The following is a 26,026-nucleotide window of genomic DNA, read 5'->3' as shown; positions in this document are numbered from 1 at the left end:
TATCACCAGGAGGGGTGGGATAGGGAGGGTGGGAGGGAGACACAAGAGGGAGGAAATATGGGGATATATGTATATGTATAGCTGATTCACTTTGTTATAAAGCAGAAACTAACACACCATTGTAAAGCAATTATACTCCAATAAAGATGTTAAAAAAATACTACTGCTCATTGACAATGCACCTAGTCACCCAGAGCTCTGATGGAGATGTACAATAAGATTAATGCTGCTTTCATGCCAGCGGACACAACATTTATTCTGCAGCCGATGGATCAAAGAATAATGTTGACACTCAAGTCTTATTATTTAAGAAATACATTTCATAAGGCTATAGCTGCCATAGATAGTGATTCCTCTGATATCTGGGCAAAGCAAATTGAAAACCTTCTGGAAAGGATTCACCATTCTATATGCAAGTTAAGTACATTCATAATTCATGGAAAGAGGTCAAAACATCAACGTTAACAGGAGTTTGGAAGAAGTTTATTCCAATTCTCATGGATGATTTTGAGTAGTTCAAGACTTCAGTGGAGGAAGTAACTGCAGATGTGGTGGAAATAGCAAGAGAACTAGAATTAGAAGTGGAGCCTGAAGATGTGACTTGGTACACTCTCATAATAAAACTTAAATGAATGAGGAGTTGCTTCTTATGGATGAGCAAAGAAAGCTGTTTCTGGTGATGGTATCTACTCCTGGTGAAAATGCTGTGAAGATTGTTGAAATGACAACAAAGGATTTAGAATATTACATAAACTTAATTGATAAAGGAGCAGCAGGTTTAAGAGGATTAACTCCAATTTTGAAAGAAGTTCTCCTGTGGGTAAAATGCTATCAAATAGCATTGCATGCTACAGAGAAACCTTTTGTGAAAAGAGTTAATGGATGCAGTGACTTCACTGTTGTCTTATTTTAAGAAATTGCCACACCACCCCAACCTTCACCAGCCACCACCCTAATTAGTCAGCAGCCAATCAACATTGAGACAAGATACTCCACCAGCAAAAAGATTGTGACTTGTAGAAGATCAGATAATGGTTAATACTTTTTAACAATAAAGTATTTTTAATTAAGGTATGTTATATACCTCGTATTTTTAAACATAATGCTATTACACACACTTTATACTATAGTATAATGTAAACATAATGTTTACATGCATTGAGAAACCAAAAAATTTGTGTGACTTCCTATATTGAAATATTCACTTTATTGCGGTGGTCTGAAACTGAACCCACAATATCTCCGAGGTATGACTATGTTGCATTTGATGGTGTTCTCCTTATCATTTTCAGACTTATAGACACATATTTATAGGATCAGTAATCTGGGTGTTTTGAAGGGATAAATAAAGCTGCCCTAGGAGATTTTAAGTCACCAGAACTGCAGTCTTCAGAGGCTTGTATAAGACCACTTGTTTCATTTTGGAGGATTTCTTTGGATTGGAGCAGGGCAGTTGAAACCACTTATTTATTCATATAACAAATACTTATTGAGTACCTATTCTGAGTAAGGCACTTGAGATAAAAGTCCTTTAAAAGTCCTTTCTTGAATGGGTTTGTAGTCTAGTGGGCAGACATACAAAGTAAACATTACATCTTAGTGTAGTGAGGCTCATTGAATCCATAATGCTAGGGAGTGATTTAAACATCAGAATCATAGTTCTAGAGAAGGAAGGATACTGGAAATTCTTTGTCTCTTCAAATTGCTTTGTAGGGCTGTGAGCAAGAATTCCATTAAAGTATATAACCAAAGAGCTTGAGTTAACTGTCCTGAGTTTTCATGCCTGGTGGGTGGTCTTCTCCCACCTGTCAATTGCTCTTCTAAGCAAAAATAACTTGGCACATCTTGGTCTGGGGAATTACTTGGGGAGCATTATTTGTGGAACATAATGACATGACATTTACACATACTTTCTGACTTTCACTGTGTAGGTTGTATATATGTGTGAATATGTACACACCACTATGTAATTCTAAAGAGTTTAGAAATACCTTTTAGTATATGTAGTTTTCTTGCTTACTTCAAATTGTCTCCTTGGAATTACTTTCTTATAATATAGTACTGGAGAGTTATCTCATCTCAAAAGCCTTTGGCCTGGGAAATGTGGGGAATTGAAGGATCCACACATACTCTGCCCAATCAGCTATTAAATGGTATGAGGACTAGATTTTTCTTTCCCTGCCTTGGAAGGTAATGTAATGTGGAGGCAGCCCGAATTTCTGCCTTGCACCTCTCTTCCCTGCTTTCCTACATTTCCAGAAGAATTAATGGTCTTTTTTACCCATGATGATATGAGCCTTTCTCTTCTCACTAGTATAGAGTGGAGGAGTGAGAATGAGGAGCCTAGACTTCCCTGGTTTATATTGCCATCTTGTAAGTAGGATACAGGAATAAAAGACATACAGACATTTTCATTTAATTTTGATAAGAGCCCTGTGACTTGAAGTAGGTGAAATTATGGATACTTTCTTTTCTATCGTTCATATTTTCCACATGAGCATGCAGTACTTTTATAATCAGAAAGACTGCAAATATATACCACAAAAACCTTTTAATTTTTTCTCTCTACAAAATTGGAGCCACAATTTTGTTTCAATATCCTGCTTTCTCACACATTGTTATTATCTCATATGTAGATCTCCATGTCATTAAATATTCTTTGAAAAAATGTTTTATACCAGCTCAATAAATCCATATATGAGAGTAAACTAATTTTGTTTATCATCATAGACATTTTAGGATAAATAACGGAAGATCTATACAAAGGAATATTATGGAACCATTAAAAAACATATTTTCAGAGTATTTAATAATTTTGGAAGATACTAATGATATGAATTTAAAAAGAAGTTATAAAGATGTGAAACCTGCTACCAATTTTGTAAACTACAAGCATAGATTTATTGAGATATCAGAACTGTTAACATTTTGCTGTACATCTAGATGTTAATATTAAGGCTAGTTTCGGTTTTTATTTCACTGAATTTCAGAAAATCTCCACAGTGTCAGTACATTTACTTTACATTCAGAAAAATATATGTATTAAAAAAGCATTACCGTGAGTGACCAGATAGAAAATAAAAAGGAAAGTTCGGATCAAGATGGTGGACCATACACGGCATTTACTTATCCGGTCTCATAATCCTTAAAGTGAAAAAAAAAATTTTTGTATGTACAAACTCTGTGTATGTATGTGTTGAATATTAAAAAAAAATGTTTTGTGAGGAATTCCTGGAAGATAGAAAGCAGTTGGAGAAGCTGTTGAGGAGGCTGGTGGACGACAGACGGCCACAGAGGAGTAAGGGAGCCGGCCAGTCTGGCTTGGGTTTGAGAGAAGCGGTCGGGGGACGCGTGAGGAAATGAAGGAGTGAGCGCCTGTGACTGTGTGGACAGAACGCACTGTGCACAGTAACCCGCCCAGTTGCTGCTGGCTGAGCGGAAGGCGGAATGGCGGGGGCGGGGCCGAGGCTCAGGCGGGCTCTGAGGGGTCGGGTTCCCGAAGCGGCAAAAGCCCTGGCGCCAGAGCTAGGCCGAGCAGAGCAACATTGCTAAACCGAGACCCCGCGGACTTCTCACAGACCCGCCGCCGCCCGTGACTTTGGCGCTGCAGCCATCGCTCTTATCCCTTTCCCGTCCTCTCCTTCTCCGTCGCCGTTCCACAGCCGCAGCACCATCGATAACAGCTAAGTGGTCAATTCGGGAGACTTAGGGTTGGGAGTCGGGGCGGGCGCAAGGCGCGGGCAGCACACGCAAGCCCGCCATCTCCTGCGGCAACTGCCACTGCTGCAGATACCTCTGCCGGGCGGGAGAGAAGAATACTGTCAAGAGGCCCCCGCTGTCCTAGTGCCCACGGTCAGAGTTAGAGCGTTTCTGCCGAGCCTTGGTGAGAGCCTTGCCTTTGGGGAAGTGAGAAGCAGAACGGACAGGACAGGATCTTTCTGTTTTCGGAGATCACGAGAAAAGATCTCATACTGGATAGTGCTGACTTTTTGTCAACTTAATCTAGTAAGTGGTAGCGTTGCTGAGTCTCCTTAAAACCCCGAGCCATGTCGCCCCCAACAGTGCCTCCGATGGGCGTAGATGGTGTGTCCGCATACCTGATGAAGAAAAGGCACACCCACAGGAAACAGCGGCGCAAGCCCACTTTCCTCACCCGTAGGAACATTGTGGGCTGTCGCATTCAACACGGCTGGAAGGAAGGCAACGAGCCTGTGGAGCAGTGGAAGGGCACCGTGCTTGAGCAGGTTTCCGTGAAGCCCACTCTCTATATCATCAAATATGATGGCAAAGATAGTGTGTATGGACTAGAACTGCACCGAGATAAGAGAGTTTTAGCGCTAGAGATCCTTCCTGAGAGAGTGCCAACTCCTCGCATTGATTCGCGCCTGGCAGATTCCCTGATTGGCAAGGCAGTGGGTCATGTGTTTGAGGGTGAGCACGGTACGAAAGATGAATGGAAGGGCATGGTCCTGGCGCGAGCCCCCGTGATGGACACTTGGTTTTACATCACCTACGAGAAAGATCCAGTCCTTTATATGTACACGCTGCTGGATGACTACAAAGCTGGTGACCTGCGCATCATTCCAGATTCCAACTACTATTTCCCTACAGCAGAACGGGAGCCTGGAGAAGTTGTCGACAGCCTTGTGGGCAAGCAGGTGGAGCACGCCAAAGATGATGGGTCCAAGAGAACCGGCATTTTCATCCATCAAGTGGTGGCCAAGCCATCTGTCTACTTCATTAAGTTTGATGATGATATTCACATTTATGTCTATGGTTTGGTGAAAAACCCCTAAATTCATTGTGCTATTGCAAAAGTTGTGGAACTGTTAAATGTAAAATATGTCGTGCGAAATTTTGAGAACATTTTTGAAGTCAGAGATTAAAGAATTTATTATTACTTACGGTGCCTCCAAATCTTACATTGACTAGTTCCACAGTTTTGTCCGAAGTATACTTTGGTACTTTTGATATTGCCTTGTTCTGTAATCAAAATTTTAAATAGGGTGCTAATAGAAACTTGAAAAGTTTTTGTAAAATTTGGAACAATGGAAAACTAGATAAAGAAAAATAAATGGTGTACACACACTATATCCTCCACCCTCCTCCATTTCTTTCTTTGCCTTACCAATTTTTTTCTCCCCAGGTAACAAGTGTTAAGAACATAATGTATATCCTTCCATGTTTTCCCAATCCTCTTAAAGAAAGTTTGTTGTAGTCCTTTCTACAGAAACAGCAAGCCCCAGTATTTCTCTGTAATTGCTTTTCTCCCTTGACATATCCTTCTGATCAGTAGCTACAGATATCTCTCTCTCCCCCATGCCTCCCTCTCCATATGGTATAAGATAGATGTCCAACTATACATTTTATTCACATTGGATATCTGATTGTACCATCACATTTATTAAATAAATCACCAATTCCCCCTCTCCCTCTATTTCTCCTTGTCTTCCTCCCTTCTCCTAAAAGCTGCATACACAGTACATATTTATGTACCAAAATGGTACCATTTATGTACCATTCTATTATTGATGGTCTTTAAGTTTTCTCTTTTTTTTTCCACCATAGCACAGCTACAATACATACTGGTGCTTTTATTTCTATAGGGTAGCTTCCCAGAAATGGGACTGCTAGGTAGGTGTTTATTTAATTTTAAGAGATATTACAAAATTACCATCTAAAATGAAAGTGCTCATTTTCCAGCATCCTCTCCAGCACTCTTTAATGTTTGCAAATCTGAACAGTGAAAAATTACATAGTATTGTTTGTTTAATTGAAAAACTCAGTGAGGTTTTTTTTTACCATTTGGACTTTTTTTGTGATTTGCCAGTGCTTATCCTTTGCTCATTTGTCTATTGAATCTTTGATCTTTTCCTTATAAATCTGTAGGAATTCTAACTATATTTACTATGTGGTGTGTATTAATCACTTGTAGCCCATATGTGTTATGATTTTCTCCATTCTATCATTAATCTTGACTTTGCTGATATCTTCTTTTTTTACTTTACAGGTTTTAAAAAAAAGTTAGATAGATTCCTTTCTTCTTTTTAGCTTTTCGGTTTCTTGTTTTTTTCAGCTGAATGTCCCCACCGCTAGTCATACAAATATTTACCTACATGTTTTCTAAAAAAAATTTTTAATTTTAAGCTTTAACTGTTTGATCCATCAGGAATTTATTTTTCTATATGGAGATAGAGGTCCAAATATACATTTTGTTCATATTGGATACCTGATTATGCTATCACAGTTATTAAATAAATCACCCATTTTCAAGTTCCTGAGCCAGTATCACATTGTTTTAATTGTACTGGCTTGACCATAAACTTTGGACTCTGGTAAAGCAAGTCCCCTATCATTAGTTTTTTTGTTTTTGTTTTTGTTTTTTGTCTTTTCTTCTATTATGTAATTTGTCTTTCATTCTTTCACGTAAAAATTGGAAGCATCCTTTCCATATTTAAAAAAATTATGATGCCTTAGAATTGTATTACATTTCTGCATTTCTGTTTAGAGAGGTATTTTAATAATAATATTAATCTTTAATACTCGAGAATTTTGGTACATCATTAAAATCTTTTGTTTTTGTAATGTTATATAGGTCCATCACATCTGATTAAATTTATCTCTATATATTTTTACAGTTTTTGTCACATTTTGAATTGGGTATTTTTTCCTCCTCATTTATATTTTTGGCAATGTAGACAAACTAGAGATTTTTTATTCCTTCTATTTTCAGCTTACTAAATACTCTGAATTACACTGGGTTTTTAAAATAGAATGTTTTGGACTTTGTAGATATATAGTCATCTCACCTGCAAATAGAGATCATTTTATTTCTTATAATGTTAATATTGTTATTACATGATCTGGATTCTCCAAAACAATGTTGAATAATGATTATGACAGACATGCCTGTCTGGTTCTTAATTTTCGTGGAATTGTCTTTAGTGTTCCCTATTAATATGACATTTGCTGTTGGTTATTGGTAAATAGTCATTAACCATTAACATGTTTAGGGTATTTCTTCTATTCCTGTTTTACATAGCATTATTACTAAAAGTGGCTCCTGAATTTTATCAAATGTCTTTTCAGCGTCTATTTACAAAATAGTATAACATTTTTTTTTCCTTTAGTTTGTTGACACGTGAATTAGAGTGGTAGATATTTGATGTTTTGAAACAAATTTGATTTTCTGGAATAAATCCTACTTGATCATGGTGTAATAAGCATTTGATACATTGCTGGGTATTATTTACCAGTATTTTATTTAGTATTATTGCATTTACATTACAAAATGAAATTGTTTTTTTCAAGTTTTGTTGTTAAAATTATGCTAGCTTTAAAAAATGAAATTGTGTGTTTTCAATCATTTTTCTGTGTCCTGGAACAGTTTAAATAGCATTAGAATTATTTGTTCTTTAAAAATTAGCTAGTAGTGAGCTGTAAAAACAGCCTAATCCTGGTGACAATTTTTATGGTAGATCTTTAATCAGCTTTCTTATCTCTTCAAGGGTAATTGGTTTATTCAAGCTTTCTATTAAAAAGGAATGTATATTTTCTGTGAAATACAAAATTTAAAGCTTTTTCTATTAACAAGCTTCTTGATTGTAGTATTCAGATGCTTTATGTCCTTCCATGTTGCACGTGCGTATGTCTTAGGTATGTTCAATTCTGAAAACATTGTAATAAAATCATCATCTATAACAGTTCTAAGTTCTCTTTGTATTTTATTTATTTTGAAAAATTAAAACTTAATATGGAAAGCATGAAAGATATAAAAAACGTCTGTTTTTACCTTCATCCCAAATTAACAAATGTTAACATTTTGGCATATTTGCAAAATATAACATCTCCATCCACTGCAGAAGCACACACTATCATGAATTTAATGCGAATCTTGTCTATGCTTTATATATTTACTGAAAATATAAACATAGTTGAAAATAGTATTGATTTTGTGGTTTTAAAAAAAATTTCAACATGAAATTTTTTTATTAACTTTATATCGTGACATTTCTTTTAGTTTTTATTGTATGGAATCTTCTTTTTTTAAAATTGGGATATGGATTGCAACAACAACAAAAAAACAATAACACTGACTTTAGAATGCAAGTTGCTGTTCTAGGTACTTTTGCCACTCCTAACACTCAGGGAGTCTTCACCCTAACCACAGTATTGGCAACTGAATGAAAAAGACAAAATTTCAGCTGTCAAGAAGGTTTTATCCTGGCTGTAGTGAGACATTTATCTACCACCAACCCCTGACCACAAGACTAGAAATAGACCTTATGTTTTCCCATAATTTTGGAGTTATCCCTCTTTATGACACTCGGATTAGGGCTAGCGCCAAACCTGGCACTTCTTTTATTTATTTTTTAACATCTTTACTGGATTATAATTGCTTTACAATATTGGGTTAGTTGCTGCTGTATAACAAAGTGAATCACCTATACGTATACATGGAACCCCATATCACCTCCCTCTTGCATCTCACTCCCATCCTCCATATAACACCCCTCTAGGTGATCACAAAGCATGGAGCTGATTTCCCTGTGCTATGCAGCTGCTTCCCACTAGCTATCTATTTTACATTTAGTAGTGTATATATATATCCAAGCCATTCTCTCACTTCGTAACAGCTTACCTTTCCCCCTCCACATGCCCTCAAGTCCATTCTCTACGTCTTCGTCTTTATTCTAGTCCTGTCCCTAGATTCTTCAGAAACTTTTTTTTTTAGACTCCATGTATATGTGTTAACATACAGTGTTTGTTTTTCTCCTTCTGACTTACTTCACTCTGTATGACGGACTCTAAGTCCATCCACGTCACTACAAGAAACTCAATTTCGTTTCTTTTTATGTCTGAGTAATATTCCATTGTATATATGTGCTACATTTTCTTTATCCATTCACCTGTCGATGGCACTTTGGTTGTTTCATGTCCTGGCTACTGTAAATAGAGCTGCAATGAACATTGTAGTACATGACTCTTTTGGAATTGTGGCTTTCTCAGGGTATATGCCCAGTAGTGGGATTGCTGGGTCTTATGGTAGTTCTCTTTTTAGTTTTTTAAGGAACCTCCATACAGTTCCCCATAGTGGCTGTATCAATTTACATTCCCACCAACAGTGCAAGAGGGTACCCTTTCTCCACACCCTCTCCAGCATTTATTGTTTCTACATATTTTGGTGATGGCCATTCTGAATGGCATGAGATAATACGTCATTGTAGTTTTGATTTGCATTTCTCTAATGATTAGTGATGTTGAGCATCCTTTCATGTGTATGTTGGCAATATGTATATCTTCTTTGGAGAAATGTCTATTTAGGTCTTCTGCCCATTTTTGGATTGGATTGTTTATTTTTTTCATATGGAGCTGCATGAGCTGCTTGTAAAGTTTGGAGATTAATCTTTTGTCAGTTGCTTCATTTGCAACTATTTTCTCCCATTCTGAGGGTTGTCTTTTTGTCTTATCTCTGGTTTCCTTTGTTGTGCAAAAGCTTTTAAGTTTCATTAGGTCTCATTTCTTTATTTTTCTTTTTATTTCCATTTTTCTTGGAGATGGGTCATAAAGGATGTTCCTGTGATTTATGTCATAGTGTGTTCTGCCTATCCTTTCATCTAAGAGTTTTATACTATCTATCCTTACATTTTGGTATTTAATCCATCTTGAGTTTATTTTTGTGTATGGTGTTAGGCAGTGTTCTAAGTTCATTCTTTTACATGTAGCTGTCCAGTTTTCCCAGCATCAATTTTCAAAGAGGCTTTCTTTTCTCCATGGTATATTCTTGCAGCTTTTATCAAAAATAAGGTGACCAGGGCTTCCCTGGTGGTGCAGTGGTTGAGAGTCCACCTACCGATGCAGGGGACACGGGTTCGTGCCCCAGCCTGGGAGGATCCCACATGCCGCGGAGTGGCTGGGCCCATGAGCCATGGACGCTGAGCCTGCGTGTCTGCAACGGGAGGGGTCACAACAGTGAGAGGCCTGCGTAACGCAAAAAAAAAAAAATAAATTAAAAAATAAATAAGGTGACCATATGTGCATGGGTTTATCTCTGGGCTTTCTATCCTGTTCCATTGATCTATATTTCAGTATTTGTGTCAGTACCATACTGTCTTAATTACTGTAGCTTTGTAGTATAGACTGAAGTCTGGAAGCCTGATTCTTCCAGTTCCATTTTTCATTCTCAAGAATGCTTTGGCTACTCAGAGTCTTTTGTGTTTCCATACAAATTGTGAATTTTTTTGTTCTAGTTGTGTGAAAAATGTCATTGGTAGTTTGATAGGGATGGTATTGAATCTGTAGATTGCTTTGGGTAATATAACTATTTTCACAATGTTGATTCTTCAATTCAAGAACATGGTATACCACTCCATCTGTTTTTATCATCTTTAATTTCTTTCATCAGTGTCTTATAATTTTCTGCATACAGGTCTTTTGTCTCCTTAGGTAAGTTTATTCCTAGATATTTTATTCTTTTCATTGCAATGGTAAGTGGGAGTGTTTCCTTAATTTCTGTTTCAGATTTTTCATCATTAGTGTATAGAAATGCAAGAGATTTCTGTGCATTGATGTTGCATCCTGCCACTTTACCAAATTCATTGTTTAGCTCTAGTAGTTTTCTGGTAGCATCTTTAGGATTCTCTATGTATAGAATCATGTCATGTGCAAACAGTGACAGTGTTATTTCTTCTTTTCTGATTTGGATTCCTTTTATTTCTTTTTATTCTCTGATTGCTGTGGCTAAAACTTCCAAAACTATGTTGAATAAGAATGGTAAGAATGGACCACCTTGTCTTGTTCCTGATCTTAGTGGAAATGTTTTCACTTTTTCACCATTGAAAACAATGTTGACCGTGGGTTTGTCATATATGTCCTTTATTATATTGAGACAAGTTCCCTCTATGCCTGCTTTCTGGAGGGATTTTATCATAAATGGGTCTTGAATTTTGTCAACAGCTTTTTCTGCATGGATTGAGATGAGCCAAAGTTTTTCTCCTTCAATTTTTTAATATGGTTTATCACTTACATTGATTTGCATATATTGAAGAATCCTTGCATTACTGGGATAAACCCCACTTGATCATGGTGTATGATCCTTTTAATGTGCTGTTGGATTCTGCTTGCCTGTATTCTGTTGAGGCTTTCTTCATCTCTTTTCATCAGTGATATTGGCCTGTAGTTTTCTTTCTTTGTGACATCTTTGTCTTGCTTTGGTATCAGAGTGATGGTGTCCTCATAGAATGAGTTTGGGAGTGTTCCTCCCTCTGCTATATTTTGGAAGAGTTTGAGAAGGACAGGTGTTAGCTCTTCTCTCAATGTTTGATAGAATTCCCCCGTGAAGCCATCTGGTCCTGGGCTTTTGTTTGTTGGAAAATTTCTAATCACAGTCTCAATTTCAGTGCTTGTGATTGGTCTGCTTGTATTTTCTATTTCTTTCTGATTCAGTCTTGGAAGATTGTGCTTTTCCAAGAATTTGTCAATTTCTTCCAGGTGGTCCATTCTATTGACATATAGTTACTTGTACTAATCTCTCATGATCCTTTTGTATTTCTGGAATGTTAGTTGTTACTTCTCTTTTTTCATTTCTAATTCTGTTAATTTGAGTCTTCTCTCTTTTGTTCTTGATGAGTCTGGCTAATGGTTTAGGAATTTGTTTCTCTTCTCTAAGTACCAGCTTTTAGTTTTATTGATCTTTATTATTGTTTCCTTCATTTATTTCTGATCTGATCTTTATGATTTCTTTCCTTTTGTTAACTTTGTAGGTGTTTTGTTCTTGTTTCTCTAATTGGTACCGGTGCAAGGTTAGGTTGTTTATTTGAGACGTTTCTTGTTTCTTGAGGTCGGAGTGTATTGCTATAAACTTCCCTCTTAGAACCGCTTTTGCTGCATCCCGTAGGTTTTGGGTTATCATGATTTTATTTTCATTTGTTTCTCGATATTTTTTGTTTTCCTCATTGATTTGTTCAGTGATCTCTAGGTTATTAAGTAATATATTGTTAGCCCCCATGTGTTTGTATTTTTTACAGACTTTTTCCTGTAATTGATAACTAGTCTCAAAGCATTGTTGTGGGAAAAGATACTTGATACAATTTCAAATTTCTTAAATTTACCAAGGTTTGTTTTGTATTCCACTAGCACTTGAGAAGAAACTGTACTTTTTGTTTTCTGAATGGGATGTCTTATAAATATCAATTAAGTCCATCTTGTTTAATGTATCATTTAAAGCTTGTGTTTCCTTATTTATTTTCATTTTGGATGAACTGTCCATTGTTGAAAGTGAGGGTTTAGAGTCCCCTACTATGATTGTATTACTGTCAATTTCTCCTTTCATGGCTGTTAACATTTGCATTATGCTTTGAGGTGCTCCTGTGTTGGGTGCATAAATATTTAAAATTGTTATATATTCTTCTTGGATTTTTCCCTTGATCATTACGTAGTGTCCTTCTTTGTCTCTTGTAATAGTCTTTATTTTAAAATCTATTTTGTCTGATATGAGAATTGCTACTCCAGCTTTCTTTTGATTTCCATTTGCATGGAATATCTTTTTTCATCCCTTCACCTTCAGTCTGTATGTGTCCCTAGGTCTGAAGTGAGTCTCATGTAGACAGCATATATATGTGTCTTGTTTTTGTATCCATTCATCCTGTCTATGTCTTTTGGTTGGAGCATTTAATCCATTTACATTTAAGGCAGTTATCCATATGTATGTTCCTGTTACCATTTTCTTAATTGTTTTGGGTTTGTTGTTGTAGGTCTTTTCCTTCTCTTGTGTCTCCTGACTAGAGAAGTTCCTTTAGCATTTGTTGTAGAGCTGGTTTGGTGGTGCTGGATTCTCCTCGCTTTTGCTGGTCTGTAAAGATTTCAATTTCTTCGTTGAATCTGGATGAGATTTTTGCTTGGTAGAGTAATGTTGGTTGTAGTTTTTTCCATTTCATCACTTTAAATATGCCTGCCACTCCCTCCTGGCTTGCAGAGTTTCTGGTGAAAAATCAGCTGTTAACGTCATTGGGATTCCCTTGTATGTTATTTGTTACTTTTCCATTGCTGCTCTTAATATTTTTTCTTTGTATTTAATTTTTGATAGTTTGATTAATATGTGTCTTAGTGTGTTTCTCCTTAGATTTATCCTGTATTGGACTCTGTGTGCTTCCTGTACTTTATTGACTATTTCCTTTCCCATATTAGGGAATTTTTCAACCATAATCTCTTCAAATGTTTTCTCAGTCCCTTTCTTCTTCTCTTCTTCTGTTTTTTTTAATTCTTCTTTTCAGTGGTTTTTCCCACTATTTTATCTTCCAGGTCACTTATCTGTTCTTCTGCCTCAGTTATTCTGCTATTGTTCCCTTCTAGAGAATTTTTAATTTCATTTTTTTGTTGTTGTTCATCAATGTTTGTTTGCTCTTCACTCTCATTACTCTTAATTTTTTGTTAGGTAGACTGCTGATTTCCTTTTGATTTGTTTTTCTGGTGGGTTTTTACCTTGCTCCTTCATCTGCTGTGTGTTTTTCTGTCTTCTCATTTTGCTTAACTTACTGTTATTGGGGTCTCCTTCTCCAGGCTGCAGGTTCATTGTTCCCATTGTTTTTGCTGTGTGTCTCCAGTGGCTAAGGTTTGTTCAGTTCGTTGTGTAGGCTTCCTGGTAGAAGGCACTGATGCCTGTCTTCTGGTAGATGAGGCTGTATCTTGTCTTTCTGGTGGGCAGAACCATGTCTGGTGGTGTGTTTTGTGGTGTCTGTGACCTTATTGTGATTTTAGGCCCCCTCTCTGCTAATGGGTGGGCTTTGGTTCCTGTCTTACTAGTTGTTTGGCACAGATGTCCAACACTGTAGCTTGCTGGTCGTTGAATGAGGTTGGGTCTTAGCATTGATGTGGAAATCTCTGGGAAAGCTTTCACCATTTGAAAGTATGTGGAGCCTGGGCGTTTCCTTTAGACAAATGTCCTGAAACCAGCTTTCCCCCTTCAGAGGCACAGGCCTGATACCTGGCCAGAGCACCAAGACCCTGTTATCCACACGGCCAAGTACGTGGGGAGTTTTTTGCCTTTTGGGAAGTCTGAGGTCTTCTTCCAGCATTATGTTGTTGTTGTGTAGTAGTTGTTCCAAATATAGATGTATTTCTGATGTATTTGTGGGGAGGAAGTTTATCTCCATGTCTTACTCCTCCGCCATCATGAAGGTCTCCCCAGCTGACTGATTTTTAACAGGGTGCCAAAGAAATTTAACAAAGGAAAGAGAGTGTTTTCAACAAACAATACTGGAACATCTGTGGCAAGCTCTGTGAATGCATGAAGATTCCCATAGCCCAAAGCCAACAGCTGCTCCTTTGTCTCCACCTGTCCACCTCCGAGGAGGATATGGGCAGCCCTGGCCCTGTTTTAAGAGTTTGAGACATAGCAGTGGACAAAACAAAATCTTTCTTTAGCACATGGTCTTTTATCTTTCAAGTAATCTTCAGTCCAATAACAAAGGTATAAGGTGGGTATAAAATGTTACATAAGAACATAAAAAAAGTGTGATAAATATCATTAAAGTCTTAGAGGGATGAATATGTACTATATGAATAGTACATATATGAATGTACAATATGTACTATATGTACATATAGTACATATTCATATATGTACTATATATGAATATGTACTATTCATATATAGTACATATATGAATATGTACTATATGGATGAATATGTACTGACAAACTGTATAGTTCGTCTTTAGAGAACAACAAAAAATACAACTGTATATAAATTTTAGGTATATGATAATGCCTCCTGTTCCTTGCTCTCTCACTAGGCCCCAAGTCCTGAACCAAGAATTATATTATTCCGTGATGACATTGGGCTTTTAATATACAATAAGAGAGAGAGGCTCAACCCTGGCCTAAAATCTGGAGATAGAACAGTAAACAATCTAAACAAAATCCCTGCTCTTTTAGAGCATATATCCTAATGGGAGGAGGAAGACAGCCACCACCACACTTATATCCCTGACCTTTAGGCCTCATATTGTCTCATCGTGATTTAGAAATATCTCACAACTTTTTATTCAGACATAGCAAAGTTTCACTCTAGTTCTATCTCTGTTTTAGAGGTTAAGTATACAGCAGTGAGCAAAATATGGAACCATGTTTCAGTGGGAGGAAAACAGAAAAAAAGATCAATGTAGAATTCTGTGTTCACCAACTATGCCTTTACCCCCTAACTTTCTGGACTCCTCGACTAGAACCAAGTTTCAGACTATTCCATGATAATATTGATATCATACCTGGTTGCTTTGAGTCAGAGGGAGGCTCAACCTTGACCAGGCAGTGAACAAAACTGCCAAAGTCTTTATTCTCTTGAAACTTACATTCCTTCTATTTGGAAGAGCCAGACAGTCATCTCCTTCTCCTTGGACCACCAGTCTAGAATAAGGTCTTTTATTGTTCCTTGGTGATATCAGAGTTCTCTCATATTCTGACACTAAATCAGAGGCAGGACCACACAATGGTCATGACACTGTTTTAGGAGAGGAAAATAGCCAGAAACAAAATCCTTGCTCCCATAGTGCTTACAGCTTACATCATGCTGGGTGGAGATAGATTTCCATCTTCTTCCTCCCAACACACTTTATACATACGTCAGGCTGTGATGATTGCTTTGAAAAAAAGGTAAAGCAGCGTAAGTAAAGTGACAGAATGGGGTCTTGGACATGCTATTCTATATATATATGGATAGAGAAGTCCTCTCAGAACAGACGGCATTTGAGTAAACACCTGAATAAAGTGAGGTGCAAACCATGTTGCTGATGCCTTCAGATATAATGTGCCAGGAGGTTTGTGATAGCAGTCTAGTGTGGTCAGACTAGAAGTGAGCAAGGAGGAGAATGGGAGTAGATGAGATCAGAGAGTTTGTCAAGGGCCAGATCCATGTACAAATCTTGTGGACCACTGTAAAGCATTTGGAATTTATTCTCAGTGAGATAGGAGATCATCCGTTTTGAGCAAAAATACGAAATTGTCCCAGTTTCACTCATTAAATAATCTGATTTAAAATACCTCATTCATCATCAAACAAGATCTCACTTGTGCTTTGTCTCCTTTGCTCCATTGGACTATGGGTCTTCTTTGCTCTTTGACATCCCTGGAGAACCCCCCATTTCTACTGTATCCATGCCCTGGCTCTGCCAGCTTGCTAACTCTGATTCCCGGTTTCTTCAGATAAGGAGATTGAAGAGAGATGAAGTCAAAATGAGTATTCAAGTTTGCATACCTCCAGAATTCCACCAGACAGTCTTGAATGATGTAGTAAAAATGTCAGAGACTGGAACAAAGGATTCTATTTGAATGGTTGCAACAGAAATTCACATAGACATTTGTAAGCTAATAATTTTTTAGAAATGAATGTTAAGGACCATTGTGAAGAAGAATTAATATTGCAGCTGATTAACTATGTAAGGAAAGACCTCTGGATTATGATTTATCTGTGGAGATTAGAGAGTTAAGGTGTGGGGTGGGGATGGGCAAGATTTTGAGAGTGTGAATTTAAAAGGAAAGAACACAGAATCAAAGGCTAAACTAGTAAATATAGGTGTGAAATGATCTTCCTTTTTTCTCTTTTAGTCTGTATCTGAACAGACCCAAACATGAGAATGAGAGGTAAAAGGTCTATACTGTCCATTGTTTGGACAAAATCTTTTTTATAAAGATAGAAAAAAATTATCAATAAATTGGCTCTTTATTTTACTGAACTTATTAATTCTGTTTCTGGATTTACTCATGACTTCTTAAACCATATTCAGGGCTTTTGAAAATGAAAGGAATTCATGTTTTCTTTCCTTCACTTATTTTCCACATCCACCCTTCATTAAGTATTCATAACATAAAGAATATAGGCTCGTTTTTAAAGACATCTTCTAAATTATTCCCAAAGAAAGCTACATACATATGTGTTTCTCAGAAATCAGGCTTTCTGCTGTAGTTACTTTGATTAGTACTTGGTTACTTTATCTTTCATTTATTCATAAAATGAAACAAAATGTGCAAGACATTTTTCTAGAGGGTATGTTGGAATATCATGATGAATAACACATAGTCTTTTATCTTTCAAGTAGCCTTCAGACTAATAAGGTGTGTATAAAACTGTACAAAACAACGTAAAAGGAATGTGATAAATATCATTAAAATGTTAGAGGGGTGCATATGCACCATGTGAATTCAGATGTATTGGTGTATAGTCAGCATTATCCAGAGAAACAAAACCAATAAGATTCATTCATTCATTCCTTCATTCATTGTAAGAATTATCTCATGTGATTATAGAGGCCAAGAAGTCCCATGACTTCTTTTTTGGTTGTAGAAGGTTCAGATGCAACAATTCATGTTAAGCAATTCATGTTAGAAGGAATATATTGACTTGACCCCTAGAAATTTCACTGAGGTAGAAGGCCCCTTAATTTTAGTTGTATTTATTTCTCACCCTCTAACATGCAAATGTCTTACTAATGAATATAGAGAAGTTGCTACTTCTTGATCACTGGGTCCAATCAGCATAATGTCATCAATGTAATGGATTAGTGTGATATTTTGTGGACGGAAAAGGTGAACAAGTTCCCTGTGAACAAAATTATGACATAGGGATGGATAGTTGTCATACCGTTTCAGGTAGGACAATGAAGGTGTATTGCTGGCCTTACTAGTTGAAAGCAAACTACTTCTGGAGGACCATATGGACAAGATTGGAGGAAAAAATCATTTATTAGATCAATAGATACACACCAAGTATCAAGAATTATGTTAACTTGCTCAAACAATGAAACCACATCTGTTACAGGAGCTTCAATTGGAGTCACCACCTGCTTAAGCTTATGATAATCCACTAACATTCTTCAAGATCTGTCTTCTGCACAGGCCAGATAGGAGAGTTGAATGGGCATGTACTAGGAATCACTACTCCTGTACATGTTAAGTCCTTGATAGTGGCACTAATCTTTGCAGTCCTTCCAAGAATGCAGTATTCCTCTTTTTATTATTATTATTTTAATATGGAATGCTTCACGAATCTGCATGTCATCTTTGCACAGGGGCCATGCTAATGTTCTCTGTATCACTCCAATTCTAGTATATGTGCCGCCGAAGTGAGCACAAGTATTCCTCTTAATTTACTAGTTGCTCAGAGGTAATTCTAATGGCTTCCACTTAGCCTTTCCACCTTTATATTCCTCATTCCACAAATTAGGAAACCTATGTGGGGATTCTGCCAACTGCTAAGTATGTCTATTCTAATAATGCATTCTGGAACTGGGGAATTAATCAGGGGATGAGTTCAGGAACACACTGGGCCCATTGTTAGACAGATATGAACTAAAACTCCATTGCTCACCTGACCTTCATTAACCCCTACTCTGATTGGAGGGCCACAGTGATGTTTTGGGTTTCCTGGAATCAGTGTCAGTTCAGAGCCAGTGTCCAGTAGTCCCCAAAATATCTGATTATTTCCTTTACCTCGATGTACAATTTCCCTGGTAAAAGATAATAGGTCCCTTTTGGGAAGTCCCTTTGGGAAATATTAACAATATAAAATTTTGGTAGTGTATTGGTGTCTTTCCTTTAAGGGCACCCAGTCTCCCTTTAATTCAAGAGGTTCTGGTATATTAATTGGCTCATTATGGGAGTTCATTGAGGGCCTGTGATTCTTTGTTTTTGATCCAAGTTATACTTTTGCTTACTTACTTAGAACTTTTCTGCTTATATAGACCAAGTAAAAATTTAGTAGGCTTCTTATCTGTTTCACTTTTAGGAACATCATGATTAGCTAACCAATGCATCAGACTATTCCGATTGCTGCTTTGACTCTGCTGTCCATTACAGTAGTCACTTCCACCTTGCCTTTGGCAGTTGAGTGCCACCACTTGGCCCCTAATACCCCTATCCAATTACCTCAGTCACATTTATGTTTTCCAATTGGGTGGCTATGGTTCTCAATATAAGGTCTGGCTTACAGAGAAGAGTGATCACAAAATTCTTCAAGGATGTTGGGGCTCCCCTCACAGATATATTTCTTAAAGTATCAGAGAAAGTTATGCCCTCTGGACTCTCAGTGTGTGAGTAGGTTTTAAATGACAAATCCACTCTAACATCCCGATCTACTTATGCCTCTGAATCCCTTCATTAAACCATTGATTATTTCCAATTTACTGGTGGTGGGCTATCTTTTGGTCCATGTTTCAGCCAACCAACCAACCAACAGTTAAAGTTCTTTCTAACCACCCAAGCTTCAATATTAAAGGCAGAATCTCTGCTTCATGAGCCCATATCAATAAATTTGACATGATCCAACTTTATTTTTCTTCTACCATTATCCCATATCTATAGTATCCACTTCCAAATATGTTTCCACAGGATTTCTGCTTGTATAAATTAGAAAATCCAAGTGGTTCTTTTGGAGCATAGTGTACTTCCTCATGGGTCAAAATGTGTATCTCACTTTCAGGAGCCTGCTAGCACTTGTGTCTAGTTGTAAGTCTAGAAGTAAAAGTGGGTGATGGAGGTGGATCCTTAGGAAAATCAACATTGCCTTGCATGGCAACTATCTCAAAGGAGGTCATTGTCATTTCCTCAAGCCGTACAAGTTAATCCTCTCAGATAGAGGTGGAAAGGCTTATTCTACTGTTGGTGAGGAGATCAATACCACAGGGGATGGGGATTCCCCTTCCACTGGGGTTCAGGAGGTCACTTCCACTGAGATTGTGTAGGCAACTTCCACTGGGAATGGGGAGGCCTCTTCCACTAGCAATAAAAACTCATCAGGATTTAGAGGTTCAAAGTCTCCAGATTCATGAGGATCTTCCCACACATTCCAATCTCAATTTACAGGATTCTATTATTTCCCAGTATATGACCTCACTTTAACAGTAGACAAGGCTGGGAGTTCAACTAACACTCTAATTTAGCCAATACAAGATGAAGTTCTGCACATAATTTTCAACGATTTCAGCCCTCTAACTACAGGAAATAAGGGGCTCCTTCAGGGTACACATAAAAGCTCTTAGGTTGTTATGCACCTCTTTAATTGAAATTTGAGTCCTTGAGCTCATTCTTTTCTTTCACCACTTTATCTAGAAGTGTTAGGGGTAATCAGTTTTCTAAAAATGTTTGAAAGCTTCGTATATATTATCTCATTATCTTATTTAAATCTAATCAGATTAGAGAGTCAATTCCAGAAAGCCCAGAACACTTTCAGAAAATTCATATTTAAAATTATTTTACTCTTTAATCACTCTCTGTAACAAAATCTATTTTACTCAGAGATCTCCAGAGGGGGGGAAAAACAATAAGGCATTTATTTATTTATCTATTTATTTATTTATTCATTCATTTATTTATTTATTATAGGAATTGTTTAAAGTGATTACAGAGGCCGAGAAGTCCCACAATCTACCGTATACTATATAGAGACCCAGGAAAGCCAGTAGTATAATTCTGTCTGAGTCTGAAGACCTGAGAACCAGGGAGCCAGAGGTTTAAGTCATGGATCGAGTTTTAAGGCCTGAAAACCAAGAGCACCAATGTCTGATGGGGAGAAGATGGATGTCCCAGCTCAGGCAGAGAGAACAAATTTGCCCATCTTCTTCCTCATTGTTCTACTCAGGACCTCAATAGATTGGATGTTTCCCAACAACATTGATGATGGTGATCTTCATTACTCAGTCTAGCAATTCAAATGATAATCTCTTCCATAAATACCCACAAAGATACACCCAGAAGTAATGTTTTACCAGATATCTGGGCATCCCTTAGCCCAGTAAAGTTGACATGTTAAAAGTAATCATAATAGCAAGTAAAGGAGTTTCTCATTGATGATTGCATAGTCCTGACATGGCAAATTATATATACTTTTTAGAAATGTATAATTACATATATTATAAAGCATAGCTCTTCAGTGTATAACTCCTTGACTTTCAACACATGCATATACCTGTGTAACCTGTAACACTATCAATATTTCCATAATTTCAGAAAGTTCCCTGATGTCTAGTCATAATCAATTACCTGCCATCATCTGACCAACCCCTTTTCTGATCTTTTTCCACCACAGATTAATTTTTCCAGTTTTAGAACTTATATAAATGGAATGATACATATATAGTATAGTATTGAGTCTGGCTTGTTTCACTGAGCATTTATCTTTTTGAAATTTATGTATGTTGAAGCAGATATCAGTAATTTGTTCCTTTTGACTTTATAATATCCCATTGTATAAATATATCACAATTTGTTTATCCATTTCCCATTACTGTATATTTATATTGTTTCAAGTTTTCATTAGTTATAACACACTTAAGCTCTAAGGATAAGAAGCTATGAACTTTTCTGTACAAGTATTTATGTAGTCATATTTTTTTCAAGGGTGAATATATAGGAGTTTAATTGCTATGTTGTATTGTAAATGTATGTTTAACACTTTAAGCACTGACACACTGTTTTCCAAAGTACTTTTACAATTTTATACATATACTAGCCAAGTCTGAGAGTTCCAGTTGCTCCATATCCTTGTCAGTCATTAATTTTAAGCATTACAGTGGATATGGAGTTGTGTCTTTTTTTTTTTTTTTGGAAAGATTAAAGTTTTTTAGTTGCATTAAAAATATATATATAGATCACAAAATTTGCCATTCTAACCATTTTTATGTGCAATTCAATGACATTAATTACACAATTCACACAATTATGCAGCCTTCACCACTATCTGTCTCCAAAACTTTTTATTACCCCCAAACAGAAACTCTGTAACCACTCAACAATAACACCCTATTATCCCCTCTCCCCAGCCCCTGGTAAGCTCTAACATACTTTCTCTATATATAAATTTTCCTATTCTAGATATTTCATAAAAGTGGAATCATACCATATTTGTCCTTTATAATCTGGTTAGCTTCACTTAGCATGTTTATAAGGGTGATATATGTATCAGAACTTCATTCCCATTTATGATTAAATAATATCCTATTATATTCTATTATATATATATATACACATACAACATTTTGTTTATCCATTTATTTGTTAATGGACACTTGGGTTAATTCTACCTTTCGATTCCTGTGAATAATGCTGCAATGAATATTGATATACAAGTATCTGTTTTTAATTCGTCTGAGTATTATATGTAGGAGTGGATGGCTAGGTCATATAGTAATTTTACATTTAGCCATTTGACGAACTGTCAAACATTTCTATAGTGGCTGTATCCTTTTACACCCCACCAGCGACATATGAAGATTGCAATGTCTCCATGTTCTCATGAACACTTTTTTTTCTTTTTTTAAAATTACAGTCATCTTACTAAGTGTGAAAAGAATTTGTAAGTGTGAAACTTATTTTGGTTTTAGTTTGAATTTTCCTAATAACTAAGAATGTTGAACAGTTATTCAGTGCTAACTGGTTATTAGTATATCTTCTTTGGAGAAGTGTCTATACAAGCCCTTTGCCTATTTTAAATTGTTGTTTTCTTTTTTGTTGTTGAATTTTAAGATTTCTTTATTTATTTCAGATATTAAACCCGATTTTTTGTGTGTTGAACTTGTGGTAGTTTACAACTTTGTTGTATTTGTTAAATAGTCATAACACCTTTCTTGTGGATTCTTTGAAATTTTCTAATACAGGTTATGTCATCTAGAATAGAAATCACCTTTACGTTCCAATTCAGATGACACTTACTTATTTTACTTGTCTAACCAGTCTGGTAGAACTTTCAGTAAATTGTTCAATAGCAATGGTGAAAGCAAGCATTCCATGAATTCATTTGTGTTAATTTGTGTGTATGGTGTAAGACAGTGGTCTACTTACAGTATTTTGCATGTGACTGTCCAGTTTTCCCACCACCATTTATTGAAGATACCTTCCATTCGCCATTGTATGTTCTTTGCTTCTTTATCAGAGATTAATTGACCATAAGTGCCTGGGTTTATTTCTGGGCTCTCAATTTTGTACTATTGATCATTGTGTCTGTTTTTCTGCCAATACCATGCTATTTTCATTATTGTAGCTTTGAAGTATAATTTGAAATCAGGGAGCATGATATCTCTAGCTTTTTCCTTTTGTTCTCAGGATTGCTTTTGCTATTTGGGGTCTTTTGTGATTCCAAATAAATTTCAGGAATTTTAATTCTATTTCTGTGAAAAACGTCATTGGGATTTTCACAGGGATGACATTGAATATGCAGATTGCTTTAGGTAATATGGACATTTTAACAATATTAATTCTTCCAATCCATGAGCATAGAAAAAATTTCCCATTTCTTTGTGTCTTCAATTTCTTTCAAAAATCTCTTATTATTTTCAATTTACACGTTCTTTACCTCCTTGGTTAAATTTATTATTTTTGTTCAAGTTCAAAATAGGATTGTTTTCTTAATTTCTCTTTCTCTTTTTACTGTACACAAGCACAGAAGATTTTTTATTATTTATTTTATACCCTGCAACTTCAATGTATTCATTTTTCATACTAATCTATTATAATTTTTGTATTTCTGTGGTATCCATTGTAATGGATTTTTCATTTCTGATTTTCTTCATTTGAGCCTTCTCTCTCTTTCTTTTAGACAGTCTAGATAAAACTTTGTCAATTTGACCTTTTCAAAGAATCAGCTATAGAACAAACAAAACCCAAATTTAGTAGAAGGAAAGAAATCATAAAGATCAGAGCAGAAATAAATGAAATAGAAACGAAGAAAACAACAGCAAAGATCAGTAAAACTAAAAACTGGTTCTTTGAGAAAAACAAAATTGATAAACTTTACACCAGACTCATCAAGAAATAAAAGGAGATGACTCAAATCAGTAAAATTAGACATGAAAAAGGAGAAGTTACAACTGACACCATAGAAATACAAAGTATCATAAGAGATTACTACAAGCAAGTATATGCCAATAAGATGGACAACCTGGAAGAAATGGACAAATTCTTAGAAAAGCACAACCTTGCAAAACTGAACCAAGAAGAAATAGAAAATATGAACAGACCAATCACAAGTAATGAAATTGAAACTGTGATTGAAAATCTTCCGACAAACAAAATCCAGGACCAAATGGCTTCACAGGTGAATTCTATAAAACATTTAGAGAAGAGTTAATACCTACCCTTCTCAAACTCTTCGAAAAAATTGCAGAGGATGGAACACTACCAAACTCATTCTGCAAGGCTACTATTACCCTGATACCAAAACTAGACAAAGATGTCACAAAGAAAGAAAACTACAGGCCAATATCACTGATGAACATAGATGTAAATATCCTCAACAAAATACTAGCAAGCAGAATCCACCAATATATTAAAAGTATCATACACCATGAGCAAGTGAGATTTACTCTAGAGATGCAAGGATTCTTCAATATATGCAAATCAATCAATGTGATACACCATATTAATAAATTAAAGAATAAAAACCATATGATCATCTCAGTAGATGCAGAAAAAGCTTTTGAAAAAATTCAACACCCATTTATGATGAAAACTGTCCAGAGAGTGGGCATAGAGGGAACCTACCTCAACATAATAAAGGCCATATATGACAAACCCACAGCAAACATCATTCTCAATGGTGAAAAAACAAAAGCATTTCCTCTAAGATCAGGAAAGAGACAAGTATGTCCACTCTTGCCACTATTATTCAACATAGTTTTGGAAGTCCTAGCCTTGGCACTCAGAGAAGGAAAGAAATAAAAGAAATACAAATGGGAAAAGAGGTAAAACTGTCACTGTTTGCAGGTTACATGATACTATACATAGAAAATCCTAAAGATGTTACCAGAAAAATACTAGAGCTAATCAAAGAATTTGGTAAAGTTGCAAGATACAAAATTAATGCACAGAAATCTCTTGCATTCCTATACACTAACAATGAAGGTGGGGAAGAGAAATTAAGGAAACAATCCCATGTACCATAGCAAAAAAAAAAAGAATAAAATACCTAGGAATAAACCTACGTAAGGATGAAAAAGAGCTGTACTCAGAAAACTATAAAACACCTATGAAAGAAATCAGAGATGACATAAACCGATGGAGAGATATACCATGTTCTTGGATTGGAAAAATCAATATTGTGAAAATGACTATACCACCAAAAGCAATCTAAAGATTCAATGCAATTCCTATCAAATTACCAATGGCATTTTTCACAGAACTATAACAAAATTTTTTTCAATTTGTATTTAAACACAAAAGACCTTGAAGAGCCAAAGCAATCTTGAAAAAGAAACATGGAGCTGGAGGAATCAGGCTCCCTGACTTCAGACTATACTACAAAGCTACAGGAATCAAGACAGTGTGGTACTGGCACAAAAACAGAATTATAGATAAATGGAACAGGATAGAAAGCCCAGAGGCAAACCCACACACCTATGCTCACCTAATCTATAACAAAAGTGTCAAGAATATACAATGGAGAAAAGACAACCTCTTCAATCAGTGGTGCTGGGAAAATTGGACAACTACATGTCAAAGATTGAAATTAGAACACTCCCTAACACCATACACAAAATAAACTCTAAATGGATTAAAGACCTAAAAGTAAAACCAGACACTCTAAAACTCTTAGAGGAAAACAAAGGCCAAACACTCTTTGACAGAAGTCACAGCAAGATCTTTTTGACCCACCTCCTAGAGTAATGAAAATAAAAATAAACAAATGAGGCATAAATAAACTTAAAATCGTTTGCACAGCGAAAGACACCATAAACAGGACAAAAATACAACCTTCAGAATGGGAGAAAATATTTGTAAATGAAGCAACTGACAAAGGATTAATCTGCAAAATATACAAGCAGCTCATATAGCTCAATGTCACTAAAAGAAACAACCCAATCCAAAAATGGGCAGAAGACCTAAATAGACATTTCTCCAGAGAAGACATACAGATGGCCAACAGACACATGAAAAGATGCTAAACATCACTAATTATTAAAGAAATGCAAATCAAAACCACAATGAGGTATCACCTCACACTGGTTGGAATGGCCATCATCAAAAAATCTACAAGCAATAAGTGCTG

The 26,026-nt window shown here is 36.1% G+C and overlaps 1 protein-coding gene and 1 long non-coding RNA gene across 2 annotated transcripts in view; both read left to right on the top strand.

The window, feature by feature from the left end:
* LOC307179955 overlaps positions 1-26,026 on the top strand; it is a 163,439-nt gene that overhangs the window by 55,653 nt on the left and 81,760 nt on the right. The gene's annotated exons all lie outside the window — the stretch shown is intronic.
* Positions 4,047-4,796, top strand: SPIN4 (spindlin family member 4; the record flags this gene model as incomplete). The annotated part of the gene is made up of 1 exon (XM_079911678.1): positions 4,047-4,796. The coding sequence occupies one exon, from the start codon at positions 4,047-4,049 to the stop codon at positions 4,794-4,796; it is 750 nt and encodes a 249-aa protein (XP_079767804.1).

This window comes from Stenella coeruleoalba (assembly GCF_951394435.1).
Source record: "Stenella coeruleoalba genome assembly, chromosome: X".
In the NCBI taxonomy this organism is placed as follows: Eukaryota; Metazoa; Chordata; class Mammalia; order Artiodactyla; family Delphinidae; genus Stenella; species Stenella coeruleoalba.
The sequence above is the reverse complement of the archived record's forward strand: the minus strand, read 5'-3'. Positions and strand labels throughout refer to the sequence as shown.